This window comes from Panicum hallii, chromosome 2, assembly GCF_002211085.1.
Source record: "Panicum hallii strain FIL2 chromosome 2, PHallii_v3.1, whole genome shotgun sequence".
NCBI lineage: Eukaryota > Viridiplantae > Streptophyta > Magnoliopsida > Poales > Poaceae > Panicum > Panicum hallii.
In genome coordinates this window covers 8,494,282-8,512,735 of record NC_038043.1, presented here as the reverse complement: position 1 = coordinate 8,512,735, position 18,454 = coordinate 8,494,282, and the positions used below count along the sequence as shown (strand labels likewise).

At 46.0% G+C, this 18,454-nt stretch overlaps 5 protein-coding genes and 1 non-coding gene across 6 annotated transcripts; 2 read left to right on the top strand and 4 right to left on the bottom strand.

Moving 5' to 3' along the window:
• Positions 1-361: 361 nt before the first annotated feature.
• TRNAS-GCU lies at positions 362-443 on the bottom strand. The gene has a single exon. It is a non-coding gene; the product is annotated as a tRNA-Ser (tRNA).
• A 618-nt stretch (positions 444-1,061) lies between these two features.
• On the bottom strand, positions 1,062-2,458 carry LOC112882488 (putative cyclin-dependent kinase F-2). Its single transcript, XM_025947558.1, has one exon. It carries the CDS (start codon positions 2,242-2,244, stop codon positions 1,228-1,230), a length of 1,017 nt encoding a protein of 338 aa, XP_025803343.1. The 5' UTR covers positions 2,245-2,458; the 3' UTR covers positions 1,062-1,227.
• A 1,406-nt stretch (positions 2,459-3,864) lies between these two features.
• LOC112879335 (ATG8-interacting protein 1-like) lies at positions 3,865-6,943 on the bottom strand. Its single transcript, XM_025943570.1, has 3 exons — positions 6,740-6,943; positions 4,807-5,485; positions 3,865-4,238 (listed from the first exon to the last, which is right to left on the bottom strand). Exons 2-3 carry the CDS (start codon positions 5,473-5,475, stop codon positions 4,122-4,124), a joined length of 786 nt encoding a protein of 261 aa, XP_025799355.1. The 5' UTR covers positions 5,476-5,485; positions 6,740-6,943; the 3' UTR covers positions 3,865-4,121.
• A 1,520-nt stretch (positions 6,944-8,463) lies between these two features.
• LOC112881385 lies at positions 8,464-11,960 on the top strand. The gene is made up of 9 exons (XM_025946042.1): positions 8,464-8,779; positions 8,872-8,952; positions 9,554-9,643; positions 9,778-9,944; positions 10,744-10,813; positions 11,072-11,151; positions 11,240-11,302; positions 11,448-11,524; positions 11,623-11,960. Exons 1-9 carry the CDS (start codon positions 8,501-8,503, stop codon positions 11,721-11,723), a joined length of 1,008 nt encoding a protein of 335 aa, XP_025801827.1. The 5' UTR covers positions 8,464-8,500; the 3' UTR covers positions 11,724-11,960.
• Positions 11,961-13,658: 1,698 nt separating this feature from the next.
• LOC112883630 (probable alpha-1,6-mannosyltransferase MNN10) lies at positions 13,659-16,279 on the top strand. Its single transcript, XM_025948968.1, has 5 exons — positions 13,659-14,188; positions 14,297-14,329; positions 14,454-14,544; positions 14,906-15,166; positions 15,598-16,279. The coding sequence occupies exons 1-5, from the start codon at positions 13,757-13,759 to the stop codon at positions 15,696-15,698; spliced, it is 918 nt and encodes a 305-aa protein (XP_025804753.1). The 5' UTR covers positions 13,659-13,756; the 3' UTR covers positions 15,699-16,279.
• Positions 16,280-16,483: 204 nt separating this feature from the next.
• Positions 16,484-17,926, bottom strand: LOC112883631 (thaumatin-like protein 1). Its single transcript, XM_025948969.1, has 2 exons — positions 17,833-17,926; positions 16,484-17,218 (listed from the first exon to the last, which is right to left on the bottom strand). Exons 1-2 carry the CDS (start codon positions 17,888-17,890, stop codon positions 16,530-16,532), a joined length of 747 nt encoding a protein of 248 aa, XP_025804754.1. The 5' UTR covers positions 17,891-17,926; the 3' UTR covers positions 16,484-16,529.
• Between the last annotated feature and the right edge of the window lie 528 nt (positions 17,927-18,454).

The following is an 18,454-nucleotide window of genomic DNA, read 5'->3' as shown; positions in this document are numbered from 1 at the left end:
GGGTTCCGTTGAGGTGGGGGCACTTGTGCTATGCGGCGCAGGAAGACACCACACGACAGCGTGCCGACGCAGATCGTGATTGCGACGAGCCGGCGGACGGCGGCCTCGGGCAGCTGCGGATGGTCGGCGGCAACTGCGCGTCCCGGCGGGAACGACCTGAGCTGAGCGGAAGAAGAACAGCAAGCCAGCAGCTTGGCGGAGGACGATGACTTGCCGCCGCCGCTGCCGCCCGTCCCGCATCCATCTCTGCACGGTCGCCGACGCTCAACGGCGGCCCGCCAAGTTGCAGGCTTCATCAATCAAAAAACAAAAGAAAAGGGAAAAAAACAGGAGAGAAACGAATAAAAGGGGAAAAAAGAGACGACGCCTGAGAGATTCGAACTCTCGCGGGGAAACCCCATGTACTTAGCAGGCACACGCCTTAACCACTCGGCCAAAGCGTCGTTGGATGTCAGAGAAGGGAACTTTCATCCCTTACCTTATATTGAGATGCTGGAGATCAGGATTAGTCCCTGTGAATTGTGCTTGCTCCGAACACTTTGTGATGGCTTTATCCTAGCGCTGATGGTTTTGATTTCAGAGTTCTCAGGCAACCGCGTCTAAACTTTAGACTTCAGGGGTAAAAAAGAAAAGGGCAAGTGGTTCCCCTGTTATTTTGCTCATGTTGGAGCATGCGCAAGTGCTGCAATGTGCAATTGTTCAATAACACCGAAGCTTAAAGGACTCAGGACGAAAAGCAGGGTTCTCAGAAGTCAAGAACATTCAGTTGTCAACGCAGCAGAAGAATGAACCTGTGTGTGTTGTCCCAGATCAACCAGCCCAGCTCAGGCAATATCACTGTAGCACAGAATAGTGCTGCACATCTGGCTCTGTAAACTGCTTGCCTAATTTCGCTCTCGATGTCTGAATACATAACATTTTGCTTATCTAGGACTAGGAAGAGGATAGATAACATTGTTGACAACCACAATTGCATCACAGTAATAAACTATTTCTTTTTATCAACCCATAACAGATGTCTGAATACAAGATGCTCAAAACAATTCTGTTGCCAAATCACATGGTAGCATTAAAAGAGTTTTATTGAACAGCTAACAACGGAATAAAGGGATCAACATATGCATTGCTTCATCTTCATGGATCATGCCAGCTGGTAATAACCAAAGATTACAAAAATAATGAACAAACGAATTGGATTACAACAGTCAATTCAATCCTCAGGAGCTCTCAGACCACGACGGTCACTACGCTAGCACTAGTGCTACTCCGAGCTGCTCTGCCTGCGCCGCAGCAGGTGGCGGCAGGACGTTCCTCCTCCTCCTCGGCGAACCACGGATGCTGGAGGGCGGCCGTGGCGGTGAGCCTGTCACTGGGCTGGACGGCAAGCAGGCCGGCGAGGACCTCTCGCGCTCCCGGCGACAGCTCCGGCAGGCCCTGGAACGTCGGCCACTCGTCGAACGCCTGCAGCCCCCTCTCGGCGAGCGCGCGCCGCAGGTCCATCACTTTGTCCATCATCTTCTCCTCCGTGTCCTCGTCGAACATGAACTGGCCGGTGAGGAGCTCGGCCATGACGCACCCTAGCGCCCAGATGTCGACGCCCGGGCCGTAGTCCCGGCGGCCCGCCAGCTGCTCCGGCGAGCGGTAGAGCAGCGTGCCCACGCGGCGCTCGGGGTACGCCGTCCCCTCAGGCCTCGCCGGCGTGGCGAGCCCCAGGTCGCAGATCTTGACCGCGCCGCCGGGGCCCACGAGGATGTTGTCCGGCTTGATGTCCCGGTGGATGATCCGGGCGCGGTGCATCCGCTCCGCGCCGCGCAGGAGCTGCCGCATTAGCGCGCGGGTCCCGGCCTCGGGGAGCCGCGGCCGCGCCTCCGCCCGCTGCAGGCGGCGCAGGCTGGCGCCGACGAACTCCATGACGAGGAACACGTCCCCGGTGGTGGCGTCCTCGACGACGTCGCGGATGCCCACGACCGAGGGGTGGCCGCGGCACGCGGCCAGGCAGCCGGCCTCGCGGAGGACCGCGCGGAGGTCGGAGGCCCTAGCCCGCTTGACGGCCACCGCCTCGCCCGTCGCGCGGTGGCGCGCCTTGACCACCACGCCGAAGCTGCCCTCCCCGAGCACCTCCAGCTTCTCGTAGTCGTAGATGCTCCCAAGCGTGATCCGCGCCAGCTTGCTCTCGCCGCCGGCCGCAGTGGCGGCGTGCGTGCCGTCGGGCGCCGGGCGCTTGCGCGTCGCCGCCGCCGCCATGGCCACGAGGAAAGCCCTGTCGGATTCTTGGCGCGGCGAGGCGGTGCGGCGGTGGTGGAAGACGGATGATTCTTGGAACGCAACAGCTTTGGAGTGGCGTGCATCAATTGAAGTTATAGGGTTAGCGTAGCACTCAAATTCGAGTCGGATTCATGAGCCCGTGCATGGTTGGATGCGTGCCGTGCGCGCGGGGTTTCCCGGGGCTCCTGAGCAAGTCGCCAGTCGGAGAAGAGTACACGGAACTCTGACGGTACGCGTGGCAGCCACGTGGAGGATGAGAAAATACAGAGGACAACGTTAAGGGCCTGTTTAGTTCCCGTAGTTGTAAAGGCAAAAAACTTTTTGCAAAGAAATCTTGCTAATTTGATATACTAAATGAAGTCTATTTATAAAATTTTTTGCACAGATGGGTTGTAAATCGCGAGACGAATCTAATGATGCTAATTAATCCATGATTAAGCAATAATTAGCGGATGGTACTGTAGCATCACTGTTGCAAAATATGGATTAAGTAGGCTCATTAGATTCGTCTCGCGATTTACAGCCCATCCATGCAAAAAGTTTTGTAAATAGACTTCATTTAGTACTTCAAATTAGCAATATTGCTTTAAAAATTTTGCGTTTACGGTTTTTTTGAGTTTACAGCCCGGGAAACCCTAAATTCTAACCGTGTTGTCGGAAATTGGATAGGTAGGTCGGTAACGTCAATTCTTTGATAAAAACTAGAAAATAACTCCTAAACTACGGAGAAAATTGTTTCTCCCTAGAAATCCTCCTTTGACAACTCGCAATTATCCTGAAATGGTTAAACTGTACAATTCAATACACTCTCACATCTATTGGGTATCATAGGTTCCCTTGTACAATTCAATACACTCTCACATCTTCTCCCATCTCAGGTTCTTACTGAGTCCGTTTCAATCCACTCATCTAGTGATCATCACGTTCCTTTGTAACTTCTCTTTTCCCAGCTCAAGCTCTTACAACATGATACTGATTTTGGAGAGGACTAACTACGATGATGTAATCAAAGATTGTACTTTTCCTAAAAGTAATTGTGCGTGCTGTATGTGATTGTCTCATCTATACTGTACTTTTCGTCAAAAAAAACTAATATTTACAGTTACATAATTGAAGGAAAAGCCATTTCATTATTAATCTACTTTTAGCCCCTGTTATTATTTATAATAGTAGACTAAAGTTTAGGTCTAAAGTTTAGCAATGGGATTCAAAGAGGGCTGATTGAGAACTTGCTACTAGTCCACTAGCGCTGACACACATTCTCCTCCACTCCAGCCCAAAAGGTGCACAAATCATTAAAAAAAGGTACAAAAACTTTTGTTTCTCTGGCCGGAGGTTTTTACAGTCCAGAAGACAGGAAAGGAATATTATCTAATATCCAGATGCACATAAACTACAATTCAAAGTCCTCGATTCAAGAAACTCAACTTAAGGACCTTCAACCGAATAAAAACTTTAAGAATTTCAGGATAACTTTCAACTAGAAATTGAAACTTTTCGTTTGGAAATCCTCACCACTAGACCAAATATGAAGCTTCACAAGCTTATGAGCACGAACCAAAAACACAAGCGCATCACATCGAACATAGAGAAAAAGGATAGCCAAGCCCGTACACATATTTGAAGTGACTCAATGCCCCATAATGTGTGTGTTCCCACCTTGTATTTTACAGTTGCTACGGACTACAAAAAGTAATATTTCAGTGCCTTTGAAGTCTCAACCATAAATTTACAGAAGGATAAAATCGATGGTCGTACTAGAACAAGAAAGAATTGCACTGTCTCAAAATCATATGAGCAAAAAAAAATTGCCACTACAAGCAGTCCCTGCCACCGAATTCCGGTGCCTGTTGTGCTCAAGCGCTAAGCGGTTGTTGTGGGAGTACGCGAGTTGGCAGCAGAGACCTAAGCTGCTCACTCCCTGGAAGCCCATCCTTCAAACGGCTGAATGCTCCAATGACTCGGCTCATGCTCTGTCAAACAGAGTGAACATCATCCAACCATATGATTAGCTGGTTACCAGAAAATAAAAAGCTATTTTGCTTAAAGGATATGCAAATTCCTATCTATAAAAAAAAACCAATATGATATAGAGACAAATGACTACTTGGCAAAAATAACTCTATATGGCGAACTATGATATGATTTAACTGGAAATTTGTATTCTATCTCATCAATTAAAACGAACAGATCAATTAATATCCTTGTCAACAAACCTAGTACTGTCTAGAGATGTGTGTTCAACAAAACGGACAGCAGCAGTGAGACAAACTTGAATGCAATGGGAGCAAACTGTTGAAATGTTGAGACTAGAAAATAAATGTTAAGTGAGAGTTTGATCATTTTTGCAATGGAAGCACTTTGAACAACAAACAGGACACTGGAAGAGCATTATGTGATTCTTTGTCATCAGTATATTTCATAATGTATCGCAGAGTTTATATCGCCACCAAATAATTAGAAACATACAAGAAAAACAAGGTACAATGGAAAAAAGGCACTCCTAGCAAAGTTTTTACAGATAAAGGATAGATGGCATACCTCACCGTTGACACTGAACTGAAATTGATGAAGGTGCAAATGGTCCTGCTGCCACCTCTGACTCATCACAACAAAACCCACAACAGCACCAGCTGCCACAACTGAGCAGACTGTAGTCACTCCCTTTATATGGTGAAACAGATAAGTGGATTTCCTTTTCCACCATCCTTCACAAGGAATATCAGCCTTGCAGGTTGTGTGATCTTTATCTTGCTTAGCATTTGTTTCTTTGGATTTGGAATCTGGTAAAGGAGTTTCATTGGCAGCAGGCAACTCGTTGTTGACAGATAGATTCTCATTACTCATGCATTCAACTTCTTCTGGTGATACATGGCACCACTCATCATCGTTACTCCCAGCACATCTATCTTCCCTACCATTGCTGTTTGTAATTGATTCATCATGCTCAGATTGTACTGGCAAAATCTCATGCTCAGGTTCAATTGGCAAATTCTCATGCTCACTTGGAGGGAACACAAAGCCATCTGACATGAATAATCCAGTATGTGTGCCATCCTGACTATTACTCACATCCCCATATCCAGGCAAATTAATAGGATCAAATCCTTTCCGGAATAATGGGCTGGTATATACTGAAGAAGTCAGAGGTAGCATATCCCATTCATCAGCCACAGGTGACACTCCAGTGACCTCATTGTCATCTGCCATGCATACAAACCTACCACAAACACCAAAAAATCAACATTAGATGGGAAAATTCAAAAGAACGGATGTTAGTGCAGATCATTATATTGTATCAATGCATCTTATAATATATGCCAATCTACACAACACAATTAAATAGTTCATTCATTTTGGTGTTTAAGTCATGAAGAAATAGTTGCTTCTTCCCAGTTGTAGGCTTGTCGGAAAAGTTAGAACTAGAAGCAAACAGAGCAATACCAGATGATAATTTGCAAGCATCCATCCCCAATCATCATCGTCACCAGGCACATTATGGTTCATATGCTCACTACTTCACTTATGGCCATTAGATGCATTAGTGTCTAGGCTGATCCATGTTTTCACAGAACTCTCGAACTTCCCTCCCAGTTTCCCACCTCCCCTCACACCAACAAGGCCTTATTTCGAGCCTTCATATTGTTAGCACTTACATCAGCATTAACATTACAGGATCAGTGGATCACAGATTCACATATAGTCTGTAATGTCACTTAAAATTCAAGATCCAACGCGCTATTGACACTAACACAAGTCAAAAATTTCTCAAACTAAGCAAATAGCTAAATTTCTTGCATATGCCATAATATCCTGCAATGGGCTTATCCTTATCCCCCGTGTAAGGCCCTTATGATATCCGTCATGCTATCTTCCCTGCTTGACCAAATTACTTAGCAAACCCTTCACCAGCTTAAGTTGACAATCCTCGCAGAGGCAATGTTTGACGGTCAAGCCCCACGTTCAATTCAGCCTTTTTCTGACGATATTATCCTGGTTGGGAACAAAGGGGCTACAATGGGCTCGAGCATGAAAAGGGAACGAACTCAATGAGCGCGGAGGCAACTCATCAACCAGCTGGTGTACGCAAGTATGAGCAGCATCGAAGTATCGAACAACTCATTCTACACACAAGACCACCTCAGAACGCCCTGGTAGCAGGCTCACAGCTACGGACGTCATGGTGGTAGGCTAACAGCTACAAACGTCACCGAGATTTTTTCTCCGGCCTATTCAAGCCGCACCAGAATCAGCGAAGAACGCGACCGGCCACCCCGAACGCAGCCGCGCAGACCCTCGATACGGCCAAGGCGTCCCACAAGAACCAGCTGAGCCCGAGACCGAGGAACCGCATCGCGCGAACCTGCCGCACCGCAACTTCTCTCGCCGCCGTGGCGGAACCCAAGAACAGATCACGAACAGCGGACACACAATCAACGAACAAAGGCCGGTGGGGGCGGAGCGAGGCCGGTACCTGAGGTGAAGGCGACGCCGGGGGACGGGTTCTCCGGCGAGCGGGCAGGGTAGGTCAGTTCCGCCGACGGCGGCGGCGGCGCGGGGGATTTGGCTCGGGGGCAGGGACCTGCAATTTGGCAGTTGGAGCTTTTCTTGTTTCTTTCCTTTCACCCTTGGGTGTTGTGCACTAATTAATTTTATTTGTTCGGTAGGGGAGAGGGAACCGATTTACAACGCGAATCCGTATCCCAATATCCTTTTTTTTTTCCAAGTTACTAATTTTTTTATAATTCCAAGATAATAATAACTGGTGACTGATGGCAGCAGGGATTCGGGTGTCACGGTGGGCCCACGCGCAGGGACGTGATTCGGACATGGTACCACCGCCAGATGCACGAGTCCAGACCACCGGGTCTCAAACGATTCCGATTTCAAATCAATCATTGCAGACCGTTCGATTCTCCTTTTTTTTTCTTCGAAAAAAAGGTTAAACCCTCACCTCAGCAGAGCTTTCCCACTAACCAATCGCCAATCCAGCTCCATATCCTCGATGGGAAATCTTGGTCAAGAACAAAAATTGAAAATCATCTTTAGCCTTCTTGATACCACATGAATGTTAATTTGATTTGCGCGTCTAAGGAAATCACCCGAAGTTACTAAAGAGCATAATGCCCATGTACCCTAGTATTGTACCCGCCATATCAAGATTATAGGCTTTACCCATGCGGCGCCAGTCCATTCAAAATAAAGAACATGCTGCATCAAACGGAGGATACTAAGCTTGGCGTGCCCATGGCGCAAGTTCAAATGTATGAATTCAAAGAAAGATATCAATCCTATCATAGGCCAAGTTGAGCAACGAACTCCCAAGGTGATCCAAGGGAGGATGATTGAAACATCAGGCGATATAACTTTTGTGATTCTTAGGGCGCTTTCTGAACCGAGTACATAAATTATTCATAATTCTATTGTAGTTCCAAATACTTTAACGAAATAAAATAGACAATGTAATAGCACTAGCTAACATTGCATGGATGCTCTTACTTTCTTAGATGCACATACATACTGCATATGAATTGTAAGTAGGGGCGGACCTGGGCATCTAGGGACGTTCCATGGGTTGGGGTTAACTGTACTGGCTCGGTTAGGCTCCTTTGCTACAGAACTCTACAGTATAGAAGAAACAACCCAACACCTAGGGCCATGGCCCTAGGCCTTCCTCCGCCACTGATTGTAAGGTTGCTAAACCAGTGCAATGAACCTACAAACGGTTGTCAATTCGATGTACAAACCTAATGAGGCATATGCCACACTTCAAATTTGGAGGAAATAAGACTAGAACTTGGCATCATTGATTACTTAAAAGAACAAGAGACACCAATTTTCACTCAAGCCCCATCGAATCTTGCATTTTGTCAAGACTCAAAGTGTTTAATTGGAAAATTAAACGTAACATATAGTCCTTCATTCTCATGCACAGTTTTCCCAAATATGCTATAGTTGTTTAGTCGGTTCGAATCATTATTTAGCGTTAGGGACCTTGTAAAGTTACACAATGACAGATCAAATTCAAACAAACTTTCACTAACAAGAAAAAAAATAGTGATTGTTGTTAACATTTTGGAGAATTGTTTATAGTTGAATATAATCGTTTCTGTGGGCTGGGCCGTCTCTCACTCTCTCTCCCTTCCCTCCTCGTTACTTCCTGGCCCACCAAAGCTTAAAGCCCATAGCCCCGTCCCCATTCGGCTGCCTCTTCTTCCTCGGCCTCACGCACGCCATGGACGCCGTTCGCTTTCTCGGCACGGCACCTGGCCGCCTGGAGAGGGTCGTGGGGGTTTTACCGGCCGCCGGCAGCTTGGGCTGCCGCTCCACCTTGCCTTTAGGGAGGGTCCGCCCCTACTTCGTTCGGTCCGTTCCGCCGCCCGGTGGAGCGGGGAGGAGGGGAGTAAGGGTGGCGAGGCCCCCGTGCGCCGCGATGGGCAGCGACCTGTTCGCCCTCGACTTCGACGGCGTCTTATGCGACAGCTGCGGCGAGAGCTCCCTCTCCGCCGTTAAGGTCTCCTCCTCCGTCTTGCTTCTTGCGTGCTTGATAAGTATGCGTCAAATGAGTAATGGTGTTCGATTAATCGATTTGTTGTGCTTGTGCAGGCCGCGAAGGTTAGGTGGCCGTGGGTGTTTGAGAAGGTTGACTCCGCCATGGAGGAGTGGATAGTGGAGCAGATGTACACTGTAAGCCTTCGTTGCCCACATGGTTTTAGCTACCAAGCTAGCACACCCTAGCGTTTCAGAGCTCCATTTAGCATTGCTGTGATTTTGCAGAGCGCCCGATTTGTTTTTTTTTAAACAAAGATGAATGTATTAGTTAGTTGGAAGCATCTTTTATGGAGATGCAGGAACTAATAACCTTCCTCTGAGTAGTTAATATATTCCATGTCGCAATGCAGCTTGCTACACATCCAGCAGTTTTAGTTAACAAGAATATTACCAAAAAAATTGAAGAACTAAAAGAATGTACAAAAAAGTTAGGTTGATGGATCATTGAGTTTAGTGGCTTGGAACAATGTGCACCTGGCTCATCTGATTGGTTTTGTCATGTCTTTCAGTGTCCTGTCCTGAAGCACTGATCCCCCTTTTCTTATAAAACCCATGAAACTTAGATTTATGATTTAAAGAAGAATGGTGCTATGAAATAAATTAAGCTTCTCATCCTCATGAAGCATAATAGATGTTCTCATATTGGTTTCATGACAAGGAACACAGCATTCCTCTTCCCAATTCTATTGTTTACACAATGTAGGAGTAATACTTAAAATGTTTTCCACTATTTCAGCTCCGTCCAGTGGTGGAAACAGGATATGAGAACCTGTTGCTTGTTAGGTTGCTTGTTGAGATCCAGATACCGTCAGTTCGGAAATCATCAGTAAGTTCTGCAGTGTTCATGTGTAGTGTATTCATGACCAAATATTGTCATGCTGTCTTAGGTGGTAAAAGAATAGGCAAATGATTATAGCTTATAGATTGATTGAATTTTTATATTAAGGTGATATTTGCAAGGTTGCAGATGGGCTTAGCATCCAAGAAATATTGGAGAACTGGTTAAAACTGAAGCCCACACTCATGGACGAGTGGCAAGAAGATAGGGAGTCTCTGGTAGATCTCTTTGGTCGCGTAAGAGATGACTGGATTGAAAATGATTTGTCTGGTTGGATAGCTGCTAACAGGTGCCTCATCTATGAAATAAGTGGTGTATATTTTCATTTGGTCTGACCAATATATATTCAGAGAAATTAAGTTAGATCTAACTATAACTTTGTGTTTTACTGTTGGTAGTTGGGACTTGGGAGGTATATACTCCATGGGGACAACCATCTCTAGATATTCTAGTGTTCTGTCCTCACTCCTCAGTTGTGAGGAACACTTCAAAACTTTCAGAAACACCCTCAGGTCCATGACCACATGGATGAAATACAGATCCTACATTTCTATAGTAGTTCATACATAGCTTGCAAAGATAATTTGATAAATTAGCAGCAGAGGCCTCATTGTATCTAAGTGGGTCTAAGGTAGTAAACAACTTCTAGTTCGTATTACTCAATGTGATGTATTGATTAGTGGCTATGGCTATTAAATAAGTTGGAAAGAAAATTGACCACTAATCCCGAGTTCGATTATTGGCTCCATGTCTAGCCATTTCTGTGCATGTGTGTCTGCATGAGCATGCATATGCATACATATGTGCTTTGCTGTGTGTTATTGGCTCATTGCTTGCCTGTGTGATTGTCTTACACGCTAACTTAATTTTATTGCTGTATGTGAAAGTTTTGTTTGGATTGAATGATCACAAATTTATTAGTCGCTTCCGATAGGGTGCTATTCTTCCCACTGTTTCCCTTTTCAGTTTTACAGCTAATTCGCTCGAAAAAGTTGAAGGGATGTAATGAACCTGAAGTGTCTCATGTTCATTACACATACTGAACAAAGCCTATTGTGCAACTCATTGGTAGGTCAATGTGACTGCAGGTTTTATCCTGGGACAGCTGATGCATTAAAGCTTTCAAGCTCTGAAACTTACATAGTCACAACAAAACAGGTCAATCTCCTATATTTCTCTGCTGTGCGATGTAACTTTTCTCAATCTTCTAATTCATGTGTTCATGTTTTCAGTTTCTGTTTTTTTTGTAGATGTTTATAAAAAGCTGAACTTTTCCATCTAACAAACATATTTAGACTTTACCTTTTTATAGATATTTTTCGATAATGGATATTTCAGAATTTATTTTCACAGTTCTGCTCTGTAGGTAACGCAGAATGCTGATCTTCTGCTGATCACTTATTGGTCATCTTTCAGAGTAGATTTGCTGAAGCACTACTGAAAGAATTGGCTGGAATAGATTTTCCATCTGAAAGGATATATGGCCTTGGCACTGGGTTAGTATGGTGCTTATTTTCTTTTCCTTAACCTATGCTATGCCTGTCCATGATTTTTCAGTACTGAATATGTGATTTCATTCTTCAGTCCGAAGGTACAAGTTCTCCAGCAGCTGCAGCAGATGCCACAGCACCAAGGTCTAACACTTCAGTAAGTCCATAGTTTGCATGGTCGAATTTTAATACCATATACTGCATCCCATAAACTAGTTCTGGGCATCCATATGTGATGGACAACAGTAAAAGAAGTACGGAATGATTGTTGTTTCCTTTTGTTTTGGTTGTACCTTGAATAGTTTCATCGAGGATCGACTTGCGACTTTGAAGAATGTGATCAAAGAACCAGCACTGGATAAATGGAACCTCTACCTGGGTAAGTGATGTTTTCCTCCCTAAGACCCTAACCCCAATGGTTCACTCTTGGTGAAAATTAATTTGTGTTTCTCATATTACTGGACGCCATGTGGGCAGTGACATGGGGATACAACACACAGAAAGAGAGGGAAGAAGCACAAGGTATCTCAAGGATCCAGCTCGTTGATCTCCCAGACTTCGATAAGAAGCTGAAATAGAAGGCAATGACGGATCGCCCAAAGTCCAAACTGTGTCCTACTTTGGTTGATGTTCTTGCATTTTGATTAAATGCATTGCTCACGAATTTGTGAGCATGTCCAATATCATCTAATTTTATCTTCACTGCTCGAAGTTTCTGATGTCTTATATGATAATTTTCAAAATGTTATATTTCCTCCGGTCATGAAAACATAATTTTTTGACATCTTACCAAACTGTTGAAATATTGATTATCATTGTTATGGGTTTATTGTATCGAATATATTCTAAATTCTTCGAATAAGAGATACTTTGCCATTTGAATGTCTAGCCAAGGAGCCATGCAATGTTCTGTTGACCGCAGGTGGGGCGGGTATGTCATATGATAATATTCTCTTTGTAAAAAAAAATTCGTAACTAAAGCAGTCTTTGATTAGTCTCACCGCATTTATATTTTTCTTTGAAACGGGAAATCAAAAATCACTGTTAAAAGATTACTAAACACGCCCAGCGAGCTGGTCCTGTTTCTCAGCACGACGAGCATCCTCTATCTCGAGAGGATCTTGTGCAAAGCACTTGATCGCGGACCAAAAACTGGTACCAATCAACACTGCAACGGAGATGCTCACTCTCACTTTCCCTGACCTGTCCTTGGCCTCCCTCGCATAAGTGGCATAACCCACGCCCATCCATGGTCATTCCACATGTAATACAACCACTTGACAATATCATGAGCCAATACTGCAAACAAATCCAAGAAGAGTGCAGTGAACAATATAAGTGTGAAAATAAAGCTCTACCCGAGACACTTATCTTCACACCCATAATTCCTCAAAATATAGAGGATATGGGATATTAATACAGACATACACAGGTATAGACTCATGCATATTCGAGACAATATATATCTTTATCTATTTCTAAAGCACGTAATATTTCCATCTTAATCTTTAGTTTGGTCCAACTTCTATGATAGAGGGGGTCTTGGTCCATCCTGTATGCGAGTCGGACACCCTCTATCCATGACTCGAGCATGTAGACCCTATAAATTAATGCACATGCACTATATCCGATACTTATATAGTCTTTGCCTGTAGCAAGGTACGAGTATATTTGCCTAGTGTATATAAATACTAGGCAATTATGCCCGTGCGTTGCTATAGGCAAAGATTGTATAAGTATCGGATATGTCATATGTATATTTACTTGTATGGGGATCTGCATGATCGAGTTACGTACGAAGGGTTGGTCCGGCTCGTATACGGGATGAATTAAGGTCCATCTGTTAATGACATAGGGCGGATCAAACAAAAAATTTAGATGAAAATTTTAGAAATAGGTATATATATACAGATATAGATACAGATATATGTTACCTTTGACGATAAATATAATTGCCGATAAATATAATTGCAGGGTTGATAGAACGGGGAGAGTATTCAGCTCGTGCCGCATTGTACTCCTGGTCGTCCTCGTAGTAGGCCGCCGTGTGCCTGTGGTACCAGTCTACCAGACCTTGCCGACGCGCCCCTCCCGGAGCGCGAACAGCGGCAGCTTCGGCAGGCTATCGGCGGCGGGCGGCCCCGGCGTCCCTCCTGGTGACGACGACATTTTAAGGCAGCGGGTCTTGCAGATGCAGCAGCGCTAGCTAGTTTGTTCCGGTAGAAGAAGCGGATGGGCACGACGCGGTGGCCGCACCGCCCGACGGCCACCCACTCCAGGGCTCCGTGCACACGTCGCAGGGGCGCTCGCGGTCAGCGTCCTCGTCGTCGGCTTCTTCAGTTCCTGCGACGACAACATCCATGGCGTGGTGGTCGTCGTTGGTGCTTTGTATTTTGTGAGTATAGTTTCAAAATGTGCGTTGTCCATGGTAGGAGCGGACCCACGTAGAACCCAGCGATGCCACGTAGGCCTTCTGGATGTCTAGCCCTTTCTGTTGACCGGATGTTGACCGAATTTATATTCTTTGAAGCGGAAAAAAAAAATCAGAGCACTGCGCCGCCGCTGCGTAGCACCGCGCGGAGGCAGGCGACCCGCCAGGCGCTTCCCGGCGATGGCCGAGCGGTCGCGTCCGCGCCGCGCCGTGGACCACCGGCATCGCCTTCGCCTCCGTCGGCTCCTCGTCCTCCTCCCGCTCGCTCTCCTCCTCTCGCAGCTCCCCGCGCTCCTCCTCCGCCGCGCCAACTCACTCGGCCGCCGGTGCCTGCCCGGCGCCCCCGACCGCCTCGTCCGGGGCCCCCGCCTCAGCCTCGCCATCGTCACCCTCGCCGACGAGGGCGCGAGCGGGTCGCGCGCGCGGCGGTCCTTCCGCGGCGTGCTGGCGGCCACCGCGCGGAACAAGCGCGCGTACGCGGCGGCGCACGGGTACCGCCTCGTCGCGCTCCCCGCGTCCGCCGTCGACCCCAGGCGCCCGCCCAGCTGGAGCAAGGTCCTCGCGCTCCGCGCGCACCTCCGCCGCCACCACTGGCTCTTCTGGAACGACGCGGTGGGTCGCCGATGCTACTTAATTACTGCCGGACTGAATCTTGAGTATACTTTTCGGCATACGTGGAAGGTCTTGCACCTAATTGATGTTTTATCTTGGTTGTTACAGGACACCCTGGTTACTAATCCAGAAATCCCGCTGGTGAGTCTCTGATGCTTGCAACTTATGCTCTGATTGAGATGGGTACCCATGATGGGATGTTTACCTGTGGTTGCTTATCTTGTTGACATACTTTTGTCTTTTCATTACATTACATGGTTTGCAGGAGAGGATTTTGTTCTCAGTGATAGGACATAGTGATTTTGATGACTCACCTGATCTTGTTCTGACAGAAGATTTCGGTGGTGTGAATGCTGGTATGGGAGACTTAATACGTGAATATTTTGTGTCTTTTGTTTATTAGAATTGCTTTGAGAGCAAATTGTTCTGACACACTACATTTTCATCATGTCCAACCCCAAAGAGGCATCGTTATAATCCCAAATTGTCAACTCATCTTACTGCCAATATGTTGGAGTCTGAAACTGCATTTATTAATTTGAGTTTGAGTGTTCCTCACCTACAGTAATGCATATTCAGAAGAATCTGATGTTTAGAAATATGCATTTCGAATGGCCATTTCAGTTTTCTCTGTTGTCCAGTAGCATGATTTCACAATATTCCTTTTCTTTTTATCATCCACCATGACACTATAATAGCATACCGCTTCTCATGCAGGAGTTTTCTTCATAAGGAGGTCAAAATGGAGTGAGAGGTTTATGGATACATGGTGGAACCAGACTTCATTTGTTCAGTTTGGTTCCACAAAAAGTGGAGATAATGCAGCACTAAAGCATCTAATTGATCACTTATCAGCTGAAGAAATGCAAGCACATGTTCGAATAGCAAAAATGCAGTGCCTCTTCAATTCCTACCCTTGGGTCCTCACATGGAAGTCGGCCCATCGCCTCGTCTTCCACCTGCCAACTACATGGAAAGGTTTTCACATTCTCTCATCCACTCTACTAGTCTACAGTGCCATATGTAATGAGGTTTGCATTTGAATGTTATAATTCGACGTATTAAATTGAGGACATAGCTTCCTAGGAGTCCTTTAGGTTTATCTGCCGAGTCTTTTAATAGCTTTGACAAATTGATTTTATAAATCATTTGCTACATGATGCTGCAAGAACGATATTGCATTAAATTAAATCAGTATAGTTGTACTCATAAACAAGAAAATTAACATGTCTCAAGCATTCATGCACTACTTGTTCTCTGTCACCTTACATTGTCGGCTATCCTGCACTGATTCTCAATAAATTTCAATTATCATCTGAACTAAGTTTTCCACTTTTCTTCTTACGGAAGTTTGTTTACTATCATGTATGGCCTCTCTATGGTTTGTTCACAGCATATTGGATTTTCAGGGGCTTATTCAGATGGAGACTTCATGATTCATTTTGCTGGTTTGGATGACAAGAAAGGTTGGACAAATAAGATTGTTGGAGATATAGAAACTCTAAGATGAACCGTGTTAAACTCATAGTTAGTCTAAGGAGAAACTAGAAGATTAAGTAAAGGCCCTGGTTGATCTGATATTCAGTGTTATGGACATGGTACAGCACGCCAGGTTGCCTTGGTCAGTAGTCAAAATTGTGGCACCTGCAAGGTCAAACCGGGCAGCCAGAAGATATATTGTGTGGAGCCACCGACCGACAAGTTATTTCAATGCCAGAGTGCCAGGATGCCACTGTAAAAACTAACTCAGTGCCAACTACATTATTTACCAAGGCTGTGTTGACTCCCTGTCGAGAGTAAACCGTTCTCCAAACACAACAGAATCTGCATAACAGTGTCAGCATGGAGGAGTCAGCTTCAGCATCTACAGCAGAACTAAAGTAGACAGGAGAGTAGGTTTCGTGTAACAGGCTAGGCAGTTCCCATGTTGTACATTGTCTCATTCTAATTGTCAATGATTGCTCGACAAAGCAGTACAGGCGATCTGCATGGTTGTTTGTCCAAAACTTTTGGCTGCTACTAAACGCCAATATGCAGAGTGCTTGTTGAAAACTTGAATTGAGGCAGGGATCTGCAGTACGGTTAGTGCCACATTGTTGTTTATTGTTTCTGGGTGCTTGAAGGTGCTCTGATGTGAACATGATGCCGAAGCTCTTCAATCCATAGCACATTAGCACTGGTTTTTGAAGATCAAAGCCTTCAAAACACAAGCAGTAGCCTTCAGGAAAAGAGTTAAAACCATGGCACCAAACATGTTCTTGCTAAATTATGGTGAAATTCTTGGTTACACACATGATGCCAGCTTAGTTACACAAATTTTATTTGAAACACGGCGATCCGGTCAAGGGCAGAAGACGATGTTGTAGCCGGCGCCGGTGGCGCAGGTGAAGGTGCTGGTCCGGTCGTCGTAGGCGTAGCTGTAGGCCTGCGGGCACTTGTGCTTGAAGAACTCCGAGTACCTGCTCGGCCGGCACCTGCCCGGGGTCCCGTACTCCCCGCGGCAGCAGTGCTCGTCGGTGTCGAACGCCAGGCACGCGCTCTTGCACCCCACCGTGCCTCCGTCCGCCGCCCTCACCGCCAGCTCCAGCGGGCACGCCGCGTTGATGTCGGCGCCGCACGTCACCGTCGCGCAGCCGGCGCCGGCACCGGCCGGCCCGATCTGGAGGGGCACGTTGAAGCCGTCGACGTTGCTGATGTCGTAGAAGTCGTTGCCGCCCGAGCCGCCGAGCGCCAACTCGGCCAGCGTGCTCGGCGGCTGGTTGCCGGCGCCGGCGCACTCGAGCCTCCCCGCGCAGTCACCGGACGCGCACGACAAGCCGCCGCCGCCCGAGGCGCCGCCGGGGGAGCAGCGGTGGCGAGGCCAGATGCGGCCGGCCCAGGTGCCCGCGACGCCGCGGTATTGGGCCTCGGCGCCGGGCTGAAGCTGGAAGCCGGTGGTCGGGAAGGCCGGCCTGCCGGGGTTCGTCTGCACGCCGGGGTAGATCGTCTCGTTGCAGTTGTTTCTGAACACGAATGTTGCTGCCATTGCGCCTGAAATAATCCTCAGTTTGGTTACACTACCACAGTCCACAGGCTGATTGTTCAGTTGCTACTGAAAACGTGGTACGGTGGGACTTGTGTAGTGAATACATATAACATGTTTTTGTTCAAATTTTATATTCTCTAAGGCTTGTGTGGTACCCAAAAATTCCAATGTCACAAGGAGAGCATGAATTGATGAGTGAAACAAAAATCTTACAATCCACTAAGACAATGTTCCACGTGTTTGTATCTATGAGAGTAGCTACAAAATGATAACAAGGTTCCCTACTCTTATAGATGTTTAGCATTTATCTTTTTGTTATTTGTCACACAAAAATCTTATATAGCACTCAATATGCATGGCATAATGCAATGGGAGTAGCCCAATGGTCACCCAGGATGATATAGTGCACAAAATCCAGTATTTTGGTACAAAATAAATGTTTTAGGTCCTCAGACATAATATAGCAACAACTAACTGTTAAGCATGATACTACGCATTGAATTTGTCGTTTCATTTAATGATTTCGGTAAATATGACGGTCTTGGATGTAAAAGTATGATACTGTGCACTGAAAAAGTGAGCACCTACGGACTGGAATCAAATATTACAAGATCTGTACCTGCCGCAAAAACAGAGACCAAATAGAAGAGCAACAAAATGGTCTTCGAGGTTCCCATGATGACCTTGGCGGACAACCAGCAAGGTAGGGGGAGAAATTCTAAGCACTTTGGGCACCACAGAATTGTGAAGCTCCTATGTATTTATAGGGAGAGTTTGCTACAATATGGTCTATGTGCAAACTAATATAATCCGTAGCCCCTTGCCTAAGGATAACAACGTCAACAGGCATAAATTGCTGTCTTATTCTAAGATCTTTTAAATATGAATAATACAGATAGATAATCTTGGCATATCCGTTGGCGGACTCAGATATAAATGCTAACCTCATTTTATGAAACAATATGAGGGTGAGATTTAAATAGGAAAAAAAATCTCCATTGTAGATCAAGGTATATCCATTAGCTAGCTAACCATTATTGGTAGCTATCTTTTTAAATGGGAATGATCATGTGGTTTTCAAGCCATGACAACTATTCCCTCTCTCAACATCATATTAATAGTCATTTTCAATTTAGAAGATGTTTTAGCATGCAAGACCTAGACCTGCTAATGTGTTTAAATCCACCCCTCAACCACTCCAACCCCAACCCGAAGCTTATGGGACTCTACTGGAAACCCAA